Genomic DNA, 21274 nt, shown 5'->3' with positions numbered 1-21274 from the left:
TGCGTACTAAATATTTGTATGTTGCCTTTGATTTGCCAATGATGAGCTACTGACTTCCAAATTTTGGTTTTTTGTGTATGAAGATTCGTTCAAATTTTCGCATAGAATGTGATGCTATGATTTGTTTTGAATACGCAAATATTTTGTTATCAAAATATGCAAAATATTTGAAGAAGCTTAGTTACAGAGTTTTACTTCTCCCGTGTGAAATTAAAAAAAACTGGACTTATCAACTTATAAGATTCTATACAAACATACCAATAAGGTAAGTTAGTAATAATATACTGTTTATTTTATAGATAGAATTCTCTATACGCTGGCACCTTTGCCCAACCAATTTGTTTTCGTTCACAATAATATGTGGCATTTATTTACAACTACTCCTCAGTTCCAAACGAAAGTTGCCTGCATTAAGTAAATTTTATAATATTCTTAATAAAACAGTAGGTTGTATTTCATAAGCTTACTTAGAAAAACATTAAATGTATCCATATCCAAATTTAACTCAACTCGAAGCCTACTCCCGATTGGATAGCGTACAGTAACTTTTCTCGCATCTGCTCTTCCGTCTTGAACGGTGGGAGCTTTAACAGATTTGTACAGGTGCTCGCTGTAGGCAAGCGTTCCATATCCCCAGCGTTCTGTATGAAAAACGGTGGATCCAAATCCTGTTGAATAAAAAGATTTGTGAGATTTTTTTTTGTTTACACATGACGTACTGGTTGAAATTATGTGGTAACTTACCTTAAAGCCTAGAAGCGGAGGCCTCGAACAACTTGTCACAAACTTAAGTAATTGTCTACGTTGCAAATCATTGAAGCTTTCCAAAACTGACCAGAAAACTATAATTGATGGATGCTCAGGACTATATTCTCCACCGTATTTGCAATGTCTCTTTAAATCTTCCAAGTCAATAGGTATTTCAGCACCGGAAATTAGTATTTGCAATTCTTTGTTGCTAAACATGTACAGCCACTCGATTGGCAATACATTTGACAGACCTCTCCTAAATGCTACACAATGTTTACGTATTTGAACATTCAACTTATAATTAGCCATCAGTTGGAGATATTCAATCCGATTGGATGCAGATACAGGTATACTCTGTCCATTTGGTTTTAACTCAATCATGTGCGTATGACCTAAAGAATTGCTGGCCACAGTAAAATCCAAATTTAATTCGCTAACATCACCTTCGTAATCTTTGAGATATAACAAATTTTTATAAAGTTCTGGGTCAAGCGAAGCTAATTGATGAATATCTACATCAGCATATTTGCCGGCAAGTTTAGTCAAGAAAAATTCTGCTAATGGTAACTCGACTAGCAAATTTTCGTAAATCGCTTTGCCGAGGATCCTTCCAATGAAATAATAATGCCGTTCAAAATCAGGTTCCAAATCGGCAACGTCTGGATTAGGATACAATTTATTATCCGTTGTGACCCTACAAAAAATATTCTTTATTATCGCTATTTATTCCCTTTTAAGAAGTCAATATTTACATGAAGAATCCGCGATTCGGATCAAATGCAGTTTTAATAAGCTCGGAAAGAAATTCCCGAAAGACACCACCTCCATCAATGCCTGCCTCTTCTAATCCAAGAGATGAAATGAACTGAACACGAAATTTTAAACGCAAATCGGGCTCTGCAAAATGAGAAATAAAATCGAGAAACATAAACGTTGTCATTTCAAAAGTAGAATGAGACAGAATAATCAATAAGGAATGCATATAAAAATCTTAAATTATAAATAATTTTCCATGATACGCACCATTTTCAGGACGTAGTCGATCGTAAGCGTCCTCGTAGAGATGTGAACGTCTAACTTTTAGGATAATAGACGGGCCTTGTAGAAACGCTTGGTAGTTACCCTGAACACGCATCTTATCTGCTGCCACGAGTCCCTGCAATATTCCCACACGTTTACTAAAAGACACGACAAAAGGAATCTCCCTCAAAATTGTTATAGATCGTATTTGCTTGGTGGACATTGGTGGGCCGTTTTCAAAATCCTCCCTTGTAAAGTCTCTTATTGGTTGGAATGGGCGAATACCGCGAAAACGACTTCCACGAGTCAGCGGTAAATCAGTCGGCCGGTCAAGTGGCAAATCTAAACGGCTTACTGTCCAATGTGATTCGGGACAAAAGCCAAGTCGGAGATCCCGCGTATGTATTTGATTCAATACAAATACAACAACCTTCAGCAAGTTCGCCCAAATCTGTTTTTGCTGCCACATTTTTTTATCATCGGATTCAGAACGGCCCAAAACAAAACGGTAATGCTCATTGAGGTTTGAACGCGTCTCAGGAAATGCCAAATCTACCAATCCCAGTGAAATTTCTTTCAATGTCTTCGATAATTGTACGATTTCGGCAATCGAAAATGGCATAAGGCGAACATGTTTTGTGGTTACCAGTGTTGACTGGAGCGATTTCGCCAACAAATCTTTTTCATCACAGAACTCCGCATCATGCAATGTTGGTAATAGTCGTCCGAAAAGCATACAAAAAGTAGCTAGTAAAGGAATTGTCTGTTCAACACCTCTCTGTTGTGCTGTGGAATTGAAAAATTTAAAGAATTTCTTTACAAATAAATACTTGCAATTAATTTAATTAGTCTTTACTTACGTACAACCCCCTTGGAAATTAGTGAGAGAGGTGCGTTGAAGCCTAGCTGGGTGGACTGCGTTGTCAAAGTGAACCAAACGGTACGAACTATATTTGGCATGAACGCCAGCGTGTAAAGCAGTCTGTTTTGAAATTATAAACCATCAAAAGAAACATACATACATATGTTGTAGAATGCCTCGCGAAAAAATTTACATAGTAGCAAATGTAACATACTTGTATTCGAAAATGGCTTGTTTATTGTAGATCATAAGATTATGACAAATTTTGCACAATGCGTACAACGCCTTTGTATCGATGAGATATGTGTCAGTTTGTTCGACAAGCACACGTACACGTTGTGAGTCGTTTAATAGAGTGATGCACTCTAAAAGAACCACCTGCTCTTCGCTACTTAATATTGGTGGCCCTACGTCTAAGTCAGTGCTCTTTTTCTGCGTTTGAGCTTGCCTTGACTTTTCTTCCTCTTCTTCATCATCGCTGGACTCTTCAGCATCGGTGCGTTGGTGGTGTACTACTGATAGCTTAAGGGTTGATTTTGGTAATTGTAATATTTTGCTGGAAATCTCCGCAATTATTTTAATATAGTCACCGACTAAATTTTGTTTATGCAGATAACCTTAAAAGACATTACATTACAATCTAAATAGGTTAATGTAAATACACTATATATCGTCCTTTTTCTCTATAGACAAGTAGGGGATTCGCAACTCGTCTTAAGCGTCGTATTTGTCTTATAATGATAAATGGGCGCTTACACAATGGCTGCATTTCTTTATTTATTCTGAACGTTTGGAATAAACTTTTTTGTTTACTTATTCTTTAGAACGTTCCTGATGATATGTTAACGCATATTTCAAATCAGATTATCCGGAATGTATAAAGAAACGCAGCCAATATGTTAGTGTATGGCCGAGCTTCTCCTCCGAACCTTGATGTTGTCACGCAGAGGGCAGGGACCTGACCTACACTTTTACGCTGACTCCGAGCGGCGATTGCATTTCTATGAGAAGCTATTTTTCACGGCTGCATTGATTCGGAGGTTTGCCATTGCTTGCCGACTGGAAACCCGCTATTGGAAAAAAACTTTTTACTTATTTATTTATTTTTATTTTTTGATGTTGGTCGGAAACTGGGCTTGAACCCAGTAGTACGTTTCTGTAACTTCGTTACCGATTATTTCTCTACTGGTAGAGTATAGGTGCGTTCGACAAGTTAAAAATTTGTAATAGTTTTAGCAAATTTTTACTGGATGGCGTTCGATAACGACAAAAAATTATCCAACACGAAAACATATGATCACAAAACATATGGTTGCAATTTTTGTAAACAAACAAAATTGCATTTTCCGAGTTTTGGTATTTATATGGTTTTTGGCTGCCTGCTATGTGACTTTATGATAGCGCCAACTAGTTTTTACTTCTAGAAATGTTCCTGGCGAACAATGAACGTTCACTTTCCTTTTTTCTTCTACGGAGGCAACATGAATTTCAATTTGTTTACAAATAAAACATTTGCTGGTGTTGGCTAATTTTGTTATCGAACGCAACTAATATACGTCATTCTCTACTACTCATGAGCAGTAGAGAACAAGGCGGCGAATTCATATATGAGTTCGCCTTGGTAGAGTATTGTTACAGAAACGAGCTACAGGCCTTGCGGAATGGTAGCGCGCCCGGCTAACCCTATATCACATTCCCACGGCAGTCGGGTCTACGTAACCGGAACGATCCAGATTCATATTTGGCCAAGCCAAGGACTGTCACTCCAGCATTATTTCCCAAAAACTCTTTGGGGAATCTATATGCTGTTACAATAACAAAAAAGCCTGTGATGACTTAAAGTCGTAAAATTGTTCAACGTAAAATAACGGTTAAAATGGTTTTAGGTAAAGAGCGTGTCAGACGTGTAAATGCAATATAGTTATTTCGAAGAGGCTGTCAAAATGAGAAATTTCAGAAAGCAGTTGCATGAGCAGTCACACCTTGAGTTGAAATATATTTCCGAAATCTATTTGAGCGCATCCAGTGACAGTCACACCTTGCAACTTTTATTTCTGAAACGGATTTCCGAAAAGTGTTCACACGTGGAAATAAAATTTATCTTTCTCAATCTGACAGCGAATCGCGTGGAAATTTTGGAAATATTGCCAAGTCTAACAAGCTCTTAACTATAGGTTCTTGCAGGCACAGTATAGTTGCAGGGTCGAGTACAATATGAAAATATGTTACTTATAGTTTCTGAACCCTCCATTTTTTTTTATAAAAAAAAACGTTATTTTCGTACTTTATGTACTTATCTATTAACAGCTTGACTACTTTTCATCCGATTTTAAAAATCAAGCATGTTTCGAAAAGGGGATTTATAGACCTTTGAAATTATTTATAATATATTGTTAGATTTAACGTCTTGTAAGTTTTAATCGAGAAAAAATTAAAAACCCCCTATATTTCTTATTTTTTTTTAATGCATGAAAATTGTCGAAGCTAAGCAAATTAAGTAGAAATACGGCTTTGAATTTATGTATATGTGTGTTTGTACTGGGGTTGTAAATCACAATGACACTATCGAGGTTTGAAGAATTTCGAAAAATTACATCCATTGTAGTTTGACGTATCGAATTAAAACATCGATGTTTTTACCGATTTTTCTACATGCATGCATACATACATACATATGTAAATAAATGCAAACAAACCACAGAACGGGGACGAGTTCGAGTCGAAGTCGTTTTTCAATACAAAACGTAACGTCGCACATAGGGGTATTTGAACGATTAAGGCGGCCATAAACCAATTTGACAATATTTTGAAGGAAACTTAAAAAATTAGTCACATTCGATGGAGAACATTCCAAATAAAATTTTCCAATACTTTCTATGTACTCAGTATCCTGATATGTGTATGTATTATCCTCTACTTGCAAGTAAGCATCGTATATTAGAAAAACAAATTCAAACATTAGCGCACACAAGGGGTGAGTTTTTGGGGTTCAAACCCCTCCTAAAACTAATAACCGCAAATACAGACTGTATCTTAAAACTTAATGGCTGTTTCCAGCTCTAAAGGATAACGAAAAATTCATACACAGAAATTTTCGTTTTCAAATTTGTATAGAACGTTTTACTTTTAAAAACGTTTTGACCCAGGTTTTGCACCTACAATATTTATTTAAGTTGAGAACGCAAATATTCATTTTCACATTTTCAAATCGTTTTTAAATATGAGCGTCTGATAATTGAAAACGCGCATGTTCAAATTGAATTCTAAAATATTTATTTTTTTGATTTAAAACCACGCGTTTTCAAATATGATATTAACATTTTTTTTTATTAAATTATAAACAGTAATTTGCTATTTGAAAATGTACATCCATTGTAAAAAATTTATTGAAAGATACTTACATACACTGCCGGAGCAAAGTATTGGCACAGCAAATTTTTCACAATATATGCAACAATTTTCATTCTAATATTTTTCGGCATAAAAATATAATTCCTAAACTTTGTGCAAAACTCGCGAAAATTCAGCAAATTTTCATTAAAATTTTCAACTTTTTAATCAGATTTTTAACAATTTTTTTAAGTATGCAGATTTGTAGACCAATCAATTTTATTATAATAAAGTGCAGGTTTTAAGTAGCTAGAAATTATCGTTGATTTTTGGCATTTTTTCACGCAGTCTCTTCAATATACAAATTTTTTTTCGAAAATACTTTATATGGAAAAAATGCGAAACACCTTTAACAAAAAAAATTCTCAAAAATCAACGCGATTATTGACTAACTCCGAACTTGCATTTTTTTTACTAGAATTTAATGGGCTGCATACTCAAAAAAATTCTAAAAAAGCTGATTAAAAAGTTGAAAATTTTCTGAATTTTCGCGAGTTTTACACAAAGTTTAGGATTTATATTTTTATGTTTTTTTTGTTGTTTTTGATTGAAAAATAATTTTTTTTTTTAACGCGAATCGAAATTTTACAAACTGACCACTTTATTTTGTTGCCCAACAAGTTCTCTAATTGCTGTCAAAAAATCATATGTATGTATATAAGCCCAGAAGCAATTTTGTCGAGGCCTTCCCTTGCTAAGATATTACAGAACAGCTCCTAAGCAAGTGCACTACACACAGAGTGCTTCCAGTGCTTCTTTTCGGGAAGTCAGTGGGCAACGTGTTAAGAAAATAAACTCACATGATCTACACAAGATTGAAAATAAGTTAGTATGAACGATTGTAACAAATTTCATTCAAATAATCATTTGAAAACGTATTCACATGTTGTGGCTGTTGCTGAGTGGCTAGAGATGTTTGCTACTGTTTGTTAGCTTTCAAGAGAACCCCAGTTCGAATCACGTTTGCCCCAACATATAATTTTTCATTTCTGTTATGCGCCTTTTTTTTTATTACGCAAAAGTATTTGTGAAAAGCGGAAACACACTGCCTTACAATTGGGCCTATTTCATATAAAAAATAATTAAGGAAATCATGCAGATGGTAGAGCCCTCAACATTCCCGAGAAGGCCTTCTGTCATTGCTTTTTACTCCTTCTTTTTGCTACTGGGAATATACACACATAATTATGTTTTGAATACAGATAGAGACTGAATGTAAATATATTAACCAAAAGTATAACTTTGTATACATATGTTTAAGAGAACATAGACTAAGTTAAATATATAATATGTACTGCAGTTAATTAACTTTTTTACTGTTTTACGAAATAAAGAAATAATTTGATAATTCTTGATTTGATACTTGAGTTTCTAAATTTTATTTTTTTCAGTTTATTTGTATTATATTACTTTTTAAAGTAGTTATTTTTTTTGGTAAAAAACTTTAAGCCAATCATANTAATTAACTTTTTTACTGTTTTACGAAATAAAGAAATAATTTGATAATTCTTGATTTGATACTTGAGTTTTTAAATTTTATTTTTTTCAGTACGGTACAGTAATTTTTTTTTTGTGAAAATAAAATTGAATGTTTAGCGCAAATAATGCTTTTTGAATATTTTTTTCCAAGGTATATAGAAAAAAAAAATCAATTGATTAAAAAATACCTTTTTTTTAAACGAGAATCGAAATTTTACAAACTGACCACTTTATTTTGTTGCCCAATAAGTTCTCTAATTGCTGTAAAAAAATCATAAGATTCGAATGAATGGTTGATGAAATATTGCAAAAGGTGTAAAAGGTTGCATAAAAATTTGTTTGCAAAAAACTCGTAAAAAAAAATTAAATTAACGCAAAAGCTTTGGTATCAATATTGCACACCATGTTAACTTTCAAAATCGGTCAATGAAATATAAACAATTGAAAAGTCAACGTTGGGTGGCCCACTTTAGAAAACTTGACTCTTAAGGCTGATTCACATACAACTTTCTTCGCTTTGCTTGATAGTTCTTTGCTTTGACATATAAGATCGATGTAGGCATATGCATGAGTATGATCACATAAAAAACGTTTGAAGCAAAGCAAAGCAAAACGAAGCAAAATCTTGGGCAACTCCCAACTTTTACCCGCTTTGGCAATCAGCTGTCTACATGTATCTTTTCTCGTGCGCTTGCATTTGCATTTAATGACAAAAATAGGGTAAATAGGAATTATTATTGCTATTTTTAATGAATATTATTATATTGTTATCTATTTTACAGATAAAAAATATGGAGGAAAAGGAGAACGCAAAAACTGTCAACGTGTTTATTGTAGCATACCTTCTGCGTTTCACGCTTTGTTGTCAAAGTTTGAACTGTCAAGCAAGGCGAGGAAAGTCTTATGTAAATGGCCCTTTATTGTTTAAATTTCTAAAAGAAATTTCACTAGTAGCATTTCAATTTCCTTCTGTTGATTTTTGACTTTGACTTTTTTCCAGAAATTCGTCTTTAAATAGGCATTTTTGTTTACAGTTTACTCATCATTCAATAATACAAGGTTGTGTAATTTGTGACAGCTAAAATTTGACACTCCTTTATCTAGATTTGTATTTTGGAAGTAGGAGAAAAGGGAAGAATGTGATCGCATTTTGCGAAAACGGTAGTAGAATGGTACTACAAAAAGTACGCAAAGTATACAATTAGAAGTAAAATGTGTATTATTAATTTTATGCGAATTTGCAATATATTTGGTGTTTTAATGGAAATACTAAACAATACATAAAAATATGCATTTTTAATTTAAGTTGTTCGTCATTTCCGGGAACAAATCTAGAATACCGACCGTTCAGCTATGCAAAAACGAAAAATGCAGATCAATAGAACTTTTTATGCTCATTTCAACCATGCCAAAATTATTTGGCGCAAGTAAAAAATGAAGAAGTTCTAGATGGTTAAAGTTCAGTTTTTAGATATTTTAAATATCTAATGAACTTTATAACCGATTAAAAAACTAATGACGTCACCATAAAGGTAATTAATTTGTTCTTCAGCTGATGTACATAATTTATAGCTTTTTGTATTTGTTAAACCAAAACCACTAAAAAACGAACAAATGTTATTTTTTCATGACATAACGTTTTTTGAAAAAACTGCATAATTAATAATTATTTAGAAAGTACAAGTTATTATCTTTAATTGGATATTACATATTTTATCATGATCTACTTTTGGGTTTCAACAATTTTAGTGATAATAAAAAATACAAATAAACCTTTTATATCTTCTTTTTTTACCTGCGCCAAATGAATTTGGTATCGTTGAAATGAGCGTAAAAAGTTCTATCAATCGGCATTTTTGGTTATTTTATAGCTAAACGGTCGCTATTCTACACTTGTTCTAGAAAATTACGCAAACGAAGGTGACGCAAACGAATATTTGGTATGAAGAATTTTTGGTTTTACTACTAATATCAGTAGAAACTATTGTGTAAGCAACATTGTGCACAAGTAAAGGAGCCGATTTTATGTGTGGGAGCGAGACGACTGTTTTATTACAAAACCTTTCTATTATTGAATCATGCAGTTTACTCAAAAATTTCAAACTTTGTTTACGTATATGGATTCTAAAACCAACAACAAAATACACACAGCTTGCTGTTTTTTGCTCTGGTCCTGTCCAATGTGCTGTGGTGTGTGGCAATCTCCAAATTTTGTGAAGAGAGAAGAACTCATGAGGCGAAAGTAGGCCAAGAAAATTATTGCTGATTTTATGAAGGATTGTATCTTCAACATGAGAAATCTAAATAAGAAGGCTTCCAGGAGAATGTTGTAAAAGTAGAGAAGTTCTTTAAGATCGAATGGAAGTTGATCGCTTCAAAGGTACGCGTTGCAGTTCAGCTCCTTCCGGATGCTATGCATTGCATTGTGCTTGGTCGAAATCTCAGTCTGAAGGTGATCCGTTGAAAATAACTTATACTTCAATAGTCGGATATTTTCCTCATGTCTCCCTGCCTAAAAATGTGTAACAAATTAAAAAGTTATGGAAAAGTATTCTACAAATGCGTGACGTTACAACTGAATATTTACATATGTATGTGTGTAAGTTCTGCTCTTACAAAAGTTTGAAAATTTTCAGGGCTAATAAATCTAGGATCATTGGAAAAGGTTTGGGGAAAATTTGGGAAAATTATTTTGGCTGCGTTTCTTTATACATTCCGGATAATCCCATTTCACAGCCGGAGTAAACAGAATGCGTTTGGAATACGTTGACATATCATCAGGAACATCGGCGTAGCCAGAATGAAATTTAGGGGGGGCTCGACCCTATTAAGCTGGCATTTCAGGGTACTATTTTATATACATATAAGGACAATTTGAAAGTTAGGGGGCGCTCGAGCACCCCCTGCCCCTACCTGGCTACGCCCATGATCAGGAACGTTCTAAAGAATAAGTAAACAAAAAAGTTTATTCCAAACGTTCAGAATGAATAAAGAAATGCAGCCTTTATGTTCGGCTGCCATAAATATGGTCACAGTAGTAATAATGCATTTAAGTGTTAATTTTTTTTAAATTATTTTATTAAGCAAAAGTTCAGTTTAAATGTAACACAACTAGCGGTTTTCAAGGAAATTTTTCTACAAGCTTTTATTTAACTTGGTCATCCCGGGGAAATTTCAAATCGATTTTAAACTAACTTCCCGACAAGGTAGAGACTTGAAATTTTCAGCATAGTTCTAATCATGATGACAATGCAATTTAAAATATAAATGAATTCCCTAGATATTCCAGGAGTCTTGATACAAAGGCGGTCAAAACATACTAAAATTTATGGCTAACAGATAAACACCATTATCGACTTCTTCGATTACATTATATAACATGTGATCGATAAAGCCGGTGCTTCTACCTCCGATTCGTGTTAACCGGACATTGAACAACCGGTCCTAAGGGTTGCTTTCGCCATCTCTGGTTAACACTAACCCCCGGTTAAACATCGTTATCGACGCCACCTACTTTCTTTTAGAAAAGTTCTTTAAGGGCCGTGTTTGTAATGTCTGGTTATCACTACCTCCCAGTTAAACGTCGTTATCGACATTTTACCTCCGGTTTGTGTTAACCGGATATTGTCATTAGTCAATTGTTATCGTTTGACAGCGGGAAACTCTCTGCAGTGCGTTTGCGATTCGGTATTAGCATTCTACGCAAACATTTGTTAATCAAATAATTTGGTGTCAAAGACATTAATCTGAAAAGTGCTCTAGCAACGTTACAAAAATTGTATATTCCTCTGCATTCATCTTAAGAGCGTACATATGTACATATGTATGGGTATAATACATACATATCCCATCGACCAATTGCAAAACCGCCTATCTTACGGCCCTCAAATTTTACAGGAGAACGAAAAAACAGGGTTTCTTTGAAGGCATTGCCTTGATAGGCGGTATTTTCTCTAGCTATTATTTTACAAATCAGTTGTTTTAATAACGATGTTACGATTCTTATGCGTAAATCTCGATGCCTGGAGTTCAGGGTTACCAAATCTCATTTTGTCACAATCGCGATTTAGGCGGTTTGGCAACTGATCGATGGGCGGTTTTGCAAGAACATCGTAGATATGTATGTAGTTAACCTACATACATATGTTTCCACAGAATGATATAAATTCTTGCAACACTAGATACAAATACTACTTCGTTCGAAAGCAGGAATGATTTTCTTATATAATTGTGTATAAATTCCAAATAATTTGCAAAAATCTCCAGATACAGAACAAACATAATACCTAAATGTTTACTATGCACTCATCTTATCTTCATCTTAAGCAGGGATCACACGATTTGTACATTTGCACAGATTTGTACATTTTTTGAGCTGAACTCAAATTTCTAAACAACATCACTCTCTTACTGCCGAAATATACATATCTGTGCAAATATACAAATCGTGTGATCTTCGCTTAACAGCTTCTTTACAGCGTGCTCACTACTGCTAGTGATAGCGGAGCGTAGTTCGCCGGCGCAACTAAGTAATATAGTTTTAGGCTAGATTCTATTCTTTGGAAAGATAAAATACCGGAAATTAGTTCGAATGAATCAGCTGTTAACCTTGTGATATTTCTATACGAATTTCTGTAGAGCACGTACCGGGTTTGTGGTTTATACTTGAGCTGAATGCTTAAATTAAATAAGACACCGATTTGTTTCTGATTGTGCTCCTAATTCGTAACACATGGGGCGCGTCCATAAGACTTACATAGCTATTGTCTAATCGGTGACTGTTTGTTCTAGAAACGCACAGCTGAGTAGTTCCGCTCAGTTCAACAGTTGCAGTTTTGAGAGATGTGAGTGAGCATCCATAAGAATACAAATGGAATTCTTTGCACCACGCTCGCATTGAACTGTATAGCAAGCTTAAGTCTAGGTTCAGACAGAGCAACTTTTGTCGGGGCAACTTCGTCTGAGTAATTCTAGTTGGCCGTTCACAGCTGAAAACGACCATTGTGTACAAAAGAATTGCCCTGTGTGAACGCGAAGGGCAACACCTAAAGAGAAATTGTCGAAACGAAATTAAACGCTAATATCTCCGAGCTAGATTATTGGAATTTGATTTGCTAACATCTGGCAATCCTTTGTAAAAGCAAAGCCCTTCAAATTGATATCTCATTTTTAAATTCGAACGAACAATAAAGATTTGATGACATGAACAATCGTGGCGTTAAATATTTAATGCGTAAAATCTCCGAACTCAATTAAGAAGTTTCATTTCAATAAAAGTCCCATATAATTATTAACAGAAGACGTAAATCATTTCCATCTTGAAATAAACGTCTCGCGAGACTAGGGTTGCCAGACGTACTGATTTTGGGAGTAAACGTACTCCTTTTTATTGCAATGTACTCCTTTATTAGCTTTGTACTTCTTTTGTATTTTCTTTTTTCCAGCTATTAATGTTTTATCATATACAGGGTGTAAAATAATATATGTTGCAGTTTTTTTTTTTTAAATAAATTATCCACAGATTTTACTTCAATTTTATTAATTTGTTTTTAAATTTCAACCCTCATTTGGGTTTACCGGCGGTAAACACTTTGAGAGAAAAGCGCAAGTAAAAAAAGTAGTTAATGTATAGTCTTTAAATTTAACCTTCATTTGGGTTTACCAGGGGGTTTGGGAGAAAAGCGCAAGTCTTCGTCGGTTACTTTATTACATATCTTCTGTAACCATAGGCTAATTTCCCCATTTGGGTCCTTTATAGTCCGCCTTTTGTCCAACATAAGGCCTCATACTCAGCAATCGAAAAGATTCGAAACTGGTGACTAGGAGGGCATTCATTCGACCAACCCTATAGTTTTTTTTTCTTTTTTTTATACAAAATCTAAGAAAAAATAAACCTTAAAAAGAGGTTCGTGCCGCATGTACTTATCTCCCAAAGCTGGCAAATGCAAATCAGGATTAAAATTTTAAAACCAATTAATAAAATTAAAGTAAAATAGTTACAAAGTTAACAAAAAAAAAACACAAAATCTATAAAAAAACCCTTTTATTTTTCAAAAAACCTGTGCGACAGTTATTATTTTACGCGCTGGACGTTGCCATTCATATTGTGGCAAACACTACTTAGTAAGCAAAGTTAAGTGTGATAGTGAAAAGGTGTAAGCATGGCCTTAGGGGCAGGGCGCTCGGGTATATAAATCAGCAAAATATTAAATTAATTATAAGGCTTAAATTAAAAAAATGGGCCATACATTCAGGAAGAGTCTGGAATTCTTTTGTAGTTTTTAGTTTTTTAGTTGGGGAAACTTCCCTATAAGGGCGGTCATTGAGAAACGAATTCTACGCAAAAATACTGTGGACGCAAGTGGAAATTGTGACTTTTAGCAATTTTTCTAAAGTCCCTGGGGAACCATAGGGCCCTAGGTGGTCGGGAGTAACATTTTTGTCAATGGCGGTTCATGCCCTCTCCAAAAAGGGTGGAAAAGGTGCCACGTCCACTCCCCCTTCGATCACCGTCTCTTTAACAACCGTCCCTATTGGAAAGCCAACCCATATAGTTATTTATTTTTCACATTTATTGTTGCTTTGAAAAAGATTTCTAAGATATCTTTGTTTGTTTGTACCTAATTAATGGTAATTTGTAACAATAAATTGCACAAAAAATTAAAAAAAAAAAATGTGTACTCCTTTTTTGGGTCATGTACTGCTTTTTTTCTATCGAAAATATAAATGTACTCCTTTCTCCGTTTCAAAATCTGGCAACCCTACGCGAGACGAAAAAAAATCACATATAATTATTATGAGACGAGGAAATCATAGAGACAAACAAAAAATAAAAATCCCGTATAATTATTATGAGAAGACTAAATAATTTTCGTCTTGGAGTAAACGTCCCGAGAGATGAAAAATATAAAAATCCCATATAATTATTATGAGAAGACGTAAATAATTTCCGTCTTGAAATAAATATCCCCCGAGGCGAAAAAGAATAAAAGTCCCATATAATTATTATGAGAAGACGAAAATAATGTACATCTTAAAATAATCGTCCCGCGGGACGAAAACAACTTTTCCATTGTTCAGTAATAATTATACAGAAATATTTAATTTTATTTCTTATAATCGTTATGGTCTCTGGAAAACTCTCAACAAGCTATGTCTAACAATATATTGCTGTACAAATAAAGGTCTATAAATTGCCTTTGCAAAACATGTTTGATTTTTAAAATCGGATGAAAAGTGGACACGCAGTTAATAGATACGTGCATCAGGCCCGAAAATAACGAAAATTCTCGACCCTAACCACAACCTAAACTAAGTTTGCTTTCGGATACTTTTCGTGATTTTTATTACAACGCTTTTATCAACTTGCAATATTGTGTGTCCAGACACCATTTTTAGCTATAAAACCTTTGCTTTGCAAAGTTCCTATAAAAAGTCTAGTGCATAGGGCGACATCTACCTCTCAACCGACGAGGTATATACATATGTATATGCATGTGTGTGCATCAATCTATTAATATCGTTGAATTATTTTAATATCTGTTGCAAAATTTTATACAGACAAGACTAATAAGTAGAAAATAAATGAAATTAAAAAAAATTAATATGCGTGATTTTATAAATGGACTTTTGATTTTGAAATTTTAGCAAAAGTAATTATAAACAATTTATGAGATTGAAAATGAAAACGTGGGGCGCATGCATATATGTAATCTATATCTATATATATAATACGCGAAGGCATTTTTTGTGCAGCATACAAGATCTGCACCGTTCGTTCGATTCTCAAAAATAGGGTGTCAAATTAAAGCGCTTGGCCTGTAGATGTGCAATAAGGTTTTATTTTTTCAAAAAGAGTTGCCACCTGTTAAATAATTAAACTCAACTTATTTACTAATTAAGCCCTCAGATCCGCACCGTCCGTTCGATTTTCAAAACTGAGGTGCCAAATTAAAGGGCTTAGGGTGTAGATGTTCAGGGAGGTTTTACTTTTTCGAAAAAAGTTGCCACCTGTTAAGAAATTAAGCTCAAATTAATTAAAAAGTTAAATTAATTATTAATTATGGGTATCAATCGAAATGGTTTTGAAAAGGCTTTATAACTTAACTACGTATAGGAGGGTTGCCACATGTTAAAAAATGTAATTCAATTTTAATTAAAGGAATTTAGTAGATGAATAAGGTATCGCTATATGGGTGTCATAAAAGAGGTTTAAGAAGGTAGTAGTTTGAAAATATTTTGAATAGGGTTGCCACCTATTTGAGAAGTTTAATTGAACTATTTTATACCCAAGTTATATGAAATATTAACGATGGATGTCAAATGAAAGAGCTTCAAGAAATACTTAGTTTGACAATTTAGAACATTTTTGATGTGTTTGAGGGTTTAAAATCCTTTATTTAAGAACTATATTTACGAGGGTTGCCACGTGTTTAAAAAATGAATTTCTACTTAATTCAACAGTTACTTGAAATATTTATAACAATGTCAGGCGCAAAAATATTTAAGAAAATTTTAGTTCGAAAATAATTTTTAAGAGGGTTGCCGCCTGTTTTGGAAGTGGAATTTACATGAAATCTTAAAATATGGTTATCAAAGGAACGAGTGGTAAGAAATCTTTCAATTGAAAATTTGGTTTTTTTGTTGAAAAAATTAAGCTCAAATTATTTAATAGGTTAAATGGATTGTCAAAAGATGGGTATCAATCGAAATGGGTTTGAAAACAGTTTCTTTCTAAACTGTATTTACGAGAGTTGCCATGTTCTTAAAAAATTAAATTCAACTTAATTCATCGGTTAATTGAAATATGTATAACAATGCCAGGCGAAAGTTTTTAGTTTCAAAATACCTTTAAGGAGGTTGCCACCTGTTTGAAAAGTCGAATTTGTTTTACTTATACGAAAGATACATAAATGAATTATCGAAATATTAGCGTCAAACGAAAGAGTTTTAAGAAAGTTATAGGCTGATAATATTTTTAATTAGATTTTTTTTTTTTTTGAAGGTCATCACTTCTGCACCGTTATTTCGAATTTCCAAAATGAGAAGTCAAATTAAACAACTGGGATTCTACATTAGATGTGCACAGGTTTTATATTTTGAAGTTACAGAGAGATTTGAAATTTGATGAAATGAAAACCGACACCATGCGAGACCTCTCATCACTGAGAAATGGTTTAGATTAATCATTAGGAATATTTTTAGAGGTTTTTGAATAGGGTTTCACCTGTTTAAAAAATTTAATTAAATGTTGGCGTTTTGGCGCCATGCGGGTTCACTATGTAGTACTCCTATATTGGCAGTAAGAGCTAGTACCTTCCGAAAACATTACACTACAGATATATCAATAAAACCGTACAAAAGAAAAGGAACACATATGTTTATAAATAAACACATACACAACACATACACAAAAACGGACTTCACGTACACAATACATACCAGGGATGTTGCGAATATTTGCATTCGCATTCGTTATTCGCATATGCGGAAAAAAGTAAAAAAAAATTACCTTAGAAAATCTTATCAACTTAGCTGAAATAGAAAAATGAATACATGTTTGCAAAAATCAATTTGCAATCAGCAAATCGATTTCACGCAAATATCATATTTTCGGCAAGCAAGCAAATGTAAAAAAAACCCGCTCCTTTCCCCGTCTCCCGCTTGTTGTCTACACTTGTCGTTCTGACTTCCATTTTTATCTTAGAGTTTGTCTTGATCCGACACAAGCAGGCGCCTGCCTCCGCAAGCACCCCCTCTGCCTAGTGCTGATCAGTTTTTACAAGCTTTTATTTAACTTCACTTGTATGTATGTATGTATGTATGTATGTATGTCCTGGAACTTTGCAGTCAATATTTAACAAACTTCCCGATGAGCTACAGACTTGAAACTTCAAACTTAGCTCAGAACTCGAGGACAATACAATTTAAAAGATGTTTTAATCCGCTAGGTGGCGCAGGAGTCGAGATATTTGTAAAACCCGCATTTATGGTCTGATTTGGTTCGTATTTAGAACATTTATTACGTATATGAAAAGAAATTAATCCGAAAAAAATTTTGCCGATAGGTGGCGCAGGAGTCGAGATATTTGGAAAACCCGTATTTATGATCCGATGTGGTTCATATTTAGAACATATATGACTTATATGAAAATAAATAAATCCACAAAAAATTTTGCCGACAGGTGGCGCAGGAGTCGAGATATTTGGAAAACCCGTATTTATGATCCGATTAAGTTCACATTTAGAATGCATATTGCTTACATGAAAAGAAATAACTACACAAAAAATTTTGGCAGTTATGTGGCGCGTGAGTCTATATAATTAAAAATTCGGCATCTGTGCTCAAATTTGGTTTATATTCAGAATAGGTGTATTATCTATTTAAATTGAAATATATTGAAAATTTTGTTTGTTAAATCAAATTTAGTATAATATTAACTGCAAGATTTCAAAAGACTAAAAAGTAGAAAATAATATTATAGTTAAAAAAACTAAAAACACGCTTTTATTACAAAAAGAACTAAAAAGTATAAAATAATTTGTAGATATAGCGATTCCGTTTAAGAAGAATAGGAAGTTCCCTAAACTGATTTAATTTAACTGTTTTAAGTTAGCTAAAAATATGATTAAAGTGATTGATCCGTAGTTATAGTCAAAATAAAGTGCACTGTAAAGTTTGTTGCAGTTTTTTTACAGACACCCCATTGAAAGTTATGCCAAAAAGCTGCAACTAACTTTACAGTGCACTTTATTTTGACTATAACTACGGATCAATCACTTTAATCATATTTTTAGCTAACTTAAAACAGTTAAATTAAATCAGGTTAGGGAACTTCCTATTCTTCTTAAACGGAATCGCTATATCTACAAATTATTTTATACTTTTTAGTTCTTTTTGTAATAAAAGCGTGTTTTTAGTTTTTTTTAACTATAATATTATTTGTTTCTCTTTTCATTTTCGTTTTTAATTTGCATTTTGCTTTTCACAATTTCGTCGAAGTGTGGAGGAATTGAAAATCTTTGCCGTGGTGGCAGCCGACATTCCGTCGACGAGTGGTGCATTTCGTAGTCCGCACCTCAAAATTTTTGATGGCAAAAAGCTCATACTGGAAATGCGCCTTCTCATTTATAAACGTTCTCTGCTCTGGCTTTGTATTGCATGCACCCCACGCTTTTCATTTTCAATCTCATAAATTGTTTATAATGACTTTTGCTAAAAATTTCAAAATAAAAAGTTATCAAAACAAATTCTGTGGGACTGAGAAATATTATTTTCTAATTTTTAGTCCATTTATAAAAGCGTTGTATATTAAAATTTTTTTTTATATTATTTTTTTTTTTTGTAGGACCGAGATAAATATTTTCCAGAGGTTTAAAAACCCTTTGGTGTAGTTACAAATCGCCTTACTTAAAGTTGATAAGTTCTAAGACTAACAGAATACGACGCTTAGGACCATATGTTCATCCCCTACATGTAGCTCAAATTTGTGAGAAAACAATCAGACTACTTAATAACAAAAGTTTAAACATAATGTTGAAAAATTTGGGTACTCAATAACATTTGTTTACTGTTAGTTACTCCATAGCTTTATTAGAACAGCAGAGAACTGAAAAACGTTTAGTCTGAAAATTTTTAGTTTAAAGGACTCCCATGGAGTAACGCAGAAATAAGACGATATGTTACATAAATAAAGTAGTAATCTGGAGCTTACCTATGTGTTTACGGTCAAGTATTAAAATTGCATTAAAAAGGTAGCTACTGAATAACTCAGAGTGCTGCGTGTCTAGATTTTCTCCTGTAAGTGTAGATTGAGCCGTTGCGCGATGAGGCAGTGAGGACGCGCCAGTAATGGTCGAAGGCGATGAAGTAGTTGCAGAAGTTATATCTACTTGCATTTCTTCAGACTTTTGGGAGCATATTAAATGCTGTAACATTTGTATTAACTGATAGAATGGAAAATCAGAACACTCTGCCATGGAAGGCAACACATAATTTCGTATTGGATCGCTAAACGGTTTAGCCAAAATATGTTTACTAAATTCTTCGTATATAACCGGTATTTTGTTCTTCAGCAGCAAAGGACGCAACATAAGTTGGAAGATAGCATCAGCAAATGGGCTCGGTGCGTGTAAGGTCTCGCCATCCAATGGGGGACATTTTGTCTCCAATAACTCTCGAAGACGTACAAAGTACTCATGCTTCACCAGGAAACTGAAAATTACAAGCAAGTATGCATGTACACGATCCTCATCCTCCATATATCTATCCAGAACTGCAGTTGATGTGAAGACCTCTAATATACGAAGTGGTATAGCGGGAGAAGTATTTGGCAGTGTCATTTGTGTCATGCAAATGTCGAGCAGTTTCTTTAGTCGGTGTAGCCAAATGAACTCTGTGCTAGAATTTCGAAGTAGACGTTCAGGCTGACGCAATATGTGCTGACAAACATCAATCTAAAATTTTATGAAAAAATGTTTATGCAGTTCTTTTTAGGAACAACATTTTATAAGCTATACGATTTTATGGGAAAATCCCATACAGAAATATTTCATACGTACCAATCGTTTACCATCTTTGGTTTCTCTGCTAGTATAAAAGAATAGAAGCCGTCTTAGTAAGTAGGATAAACAGTCATCATCCACAACACGTTCGCGATGCGTTCGCAGAAAATCATCAAATAGTTCACGCTCCAGCCGCTTGCGACGTTGGCGATGAATGAAAGAACGTGTGTGCGATTGTAGTACCACAGCACCATTGTTTTGTAGACGCATCTCATTTCGCTTTTGCCGTTCATGTTGGGCCTTACGTATAATAGTCTCGCGGTCAGAGCTTTGGGAGGCACCTCCTAAACTTTGTACCGGTCTTCGGCGGTAATCGCCATCGAAACCAAACATATTTCTTTCGTAAAAGTTGAGGGCTTGTATGAAATCAAGACCACTTAATCTCGCCTGGTGTAGACTGGTATCAGTCCTACGGATAAGCCTTATTTTTGCTCGTTATTAATTTTTATTAGCGAATGCCTCGACCCACTTTGTGTTTGCAAATCATCTCATATATTATTACAGTATAACTAATTTATTTATTGTTTCTACTTCTGCCTTTAAACTTCAAGTTTTTCTACAATAGCTGAGAATGACATTAGAAATTTTAACATATTTTTGACAGTCCTCAAATGCCAATAGTCATCTGTTCAGACACAGAACGTAAAAAAGAGAAGCAGCAAAAGGGGTCCTATCGTAGATTTCGTAGCTAATACCACGATTACTCACAAACATGTACTTAGTAGAAGTGGCAGATATTTGCATACCTGTGACTTTCAGCCCTATTCTCAGGGTTTGAAAATGCTGTAATTTTTTATTTCAATTTGCTTTTGCTGTGCTTTGACTTCGGGATTTATGATATCGAAAGCAAAGAAACAGCAATTCAGAAAAAAAGGAAATGCTTTGGCTGCCATTTTGCTGTGAAATTTCGGAAGCCATCAGACAGTTCAAAAGTGATTTGTGGAAGCACAACGACAGAGAAGCAATACAAAGCAATATAAATTTGGCTATAACTTAGCTGCGATGCATCAAATTAGCAGTAATAGAAGATGTTATATGTATGCATGCACAAATACACTACCCTGTAGTTCTACTGGTGGCAAAAGACGATCATAATCTAAAGATCCCATATATAACTGATAGTACGGTAACTCGCTGGCGAAAGATCATGCCACGCGTACCGCTCGGTAGGTTCCAATGACATCGCCATGTTAAATTCGTTAGGCAAAG

At 34.0% G+C, this 21274-nt stretch overlaps 1 protein-coding gene across 2 annotated transcripts; it reads right to left on the bottom strand.

Moving 5' to 3' along the window:
* Positions 1-266: 266 nt before the first annotated feature.
* On the bottom strand, positions 267-20785 carry LOC108368249 (ubiquitin-protein ligase E3C). Of its 2 annotated transcripts, XM_017623068.1 has the most exons (9): positions 20063-20785; positions 19216-19957; positions 2847-3249; positions 2631-2752; positions 1774-2556; positions 1503-1647; positions 745-1444; positions 468-668; positions 267-405 (listed from the first exon to the last, which is right to left on the bottom strand). In XM_017623068.1, the coding sequence occupies exons 1-8, from the start codon at positions 20396-20398 to the stop codon at positions 501-503; spliced, it is 3399 nt and encodes a 1132-aa protein (XP_017478557.1). In that variant the 5' UTR covers positions 20399-20785; the 3' UTR covers positions 267-405; positions 468-500. The 2 variants fall into 2 exon arrangements, with proteins under 2 accessions (XP_017478557.1, XP_017478556.1); XM_017623067.1 differs by having other exon boundaries at positions 267-668; positions 20063-20398.
* Between the last annotated feature and the right edge of the window lie 489 nt (positions 20786-21274).

The sequence above is a fragment of the Rhagoletis zephyria genome, unplaced genomic scaffold (assembly GCF_001687245.7).
Source record: "Rhagoletis zephyria isolate East Lansing unplaced genomic scaffold, Rhagoletis_zephyria_1.1 Rzeph_scaffold_03023, whole genome shotgun sequence".
NCBI lineage: Eukaryota > Metazoa > Arthropoda > Insecta > Diptera > Tephritidae > Rhagoletis > Rhagoletis zephyria.
The sequence above is the reverse complement of the archived record's forward strand: the minus strand, read 5'-3'. Positions and strand labels throughout refer to the sequence as shown.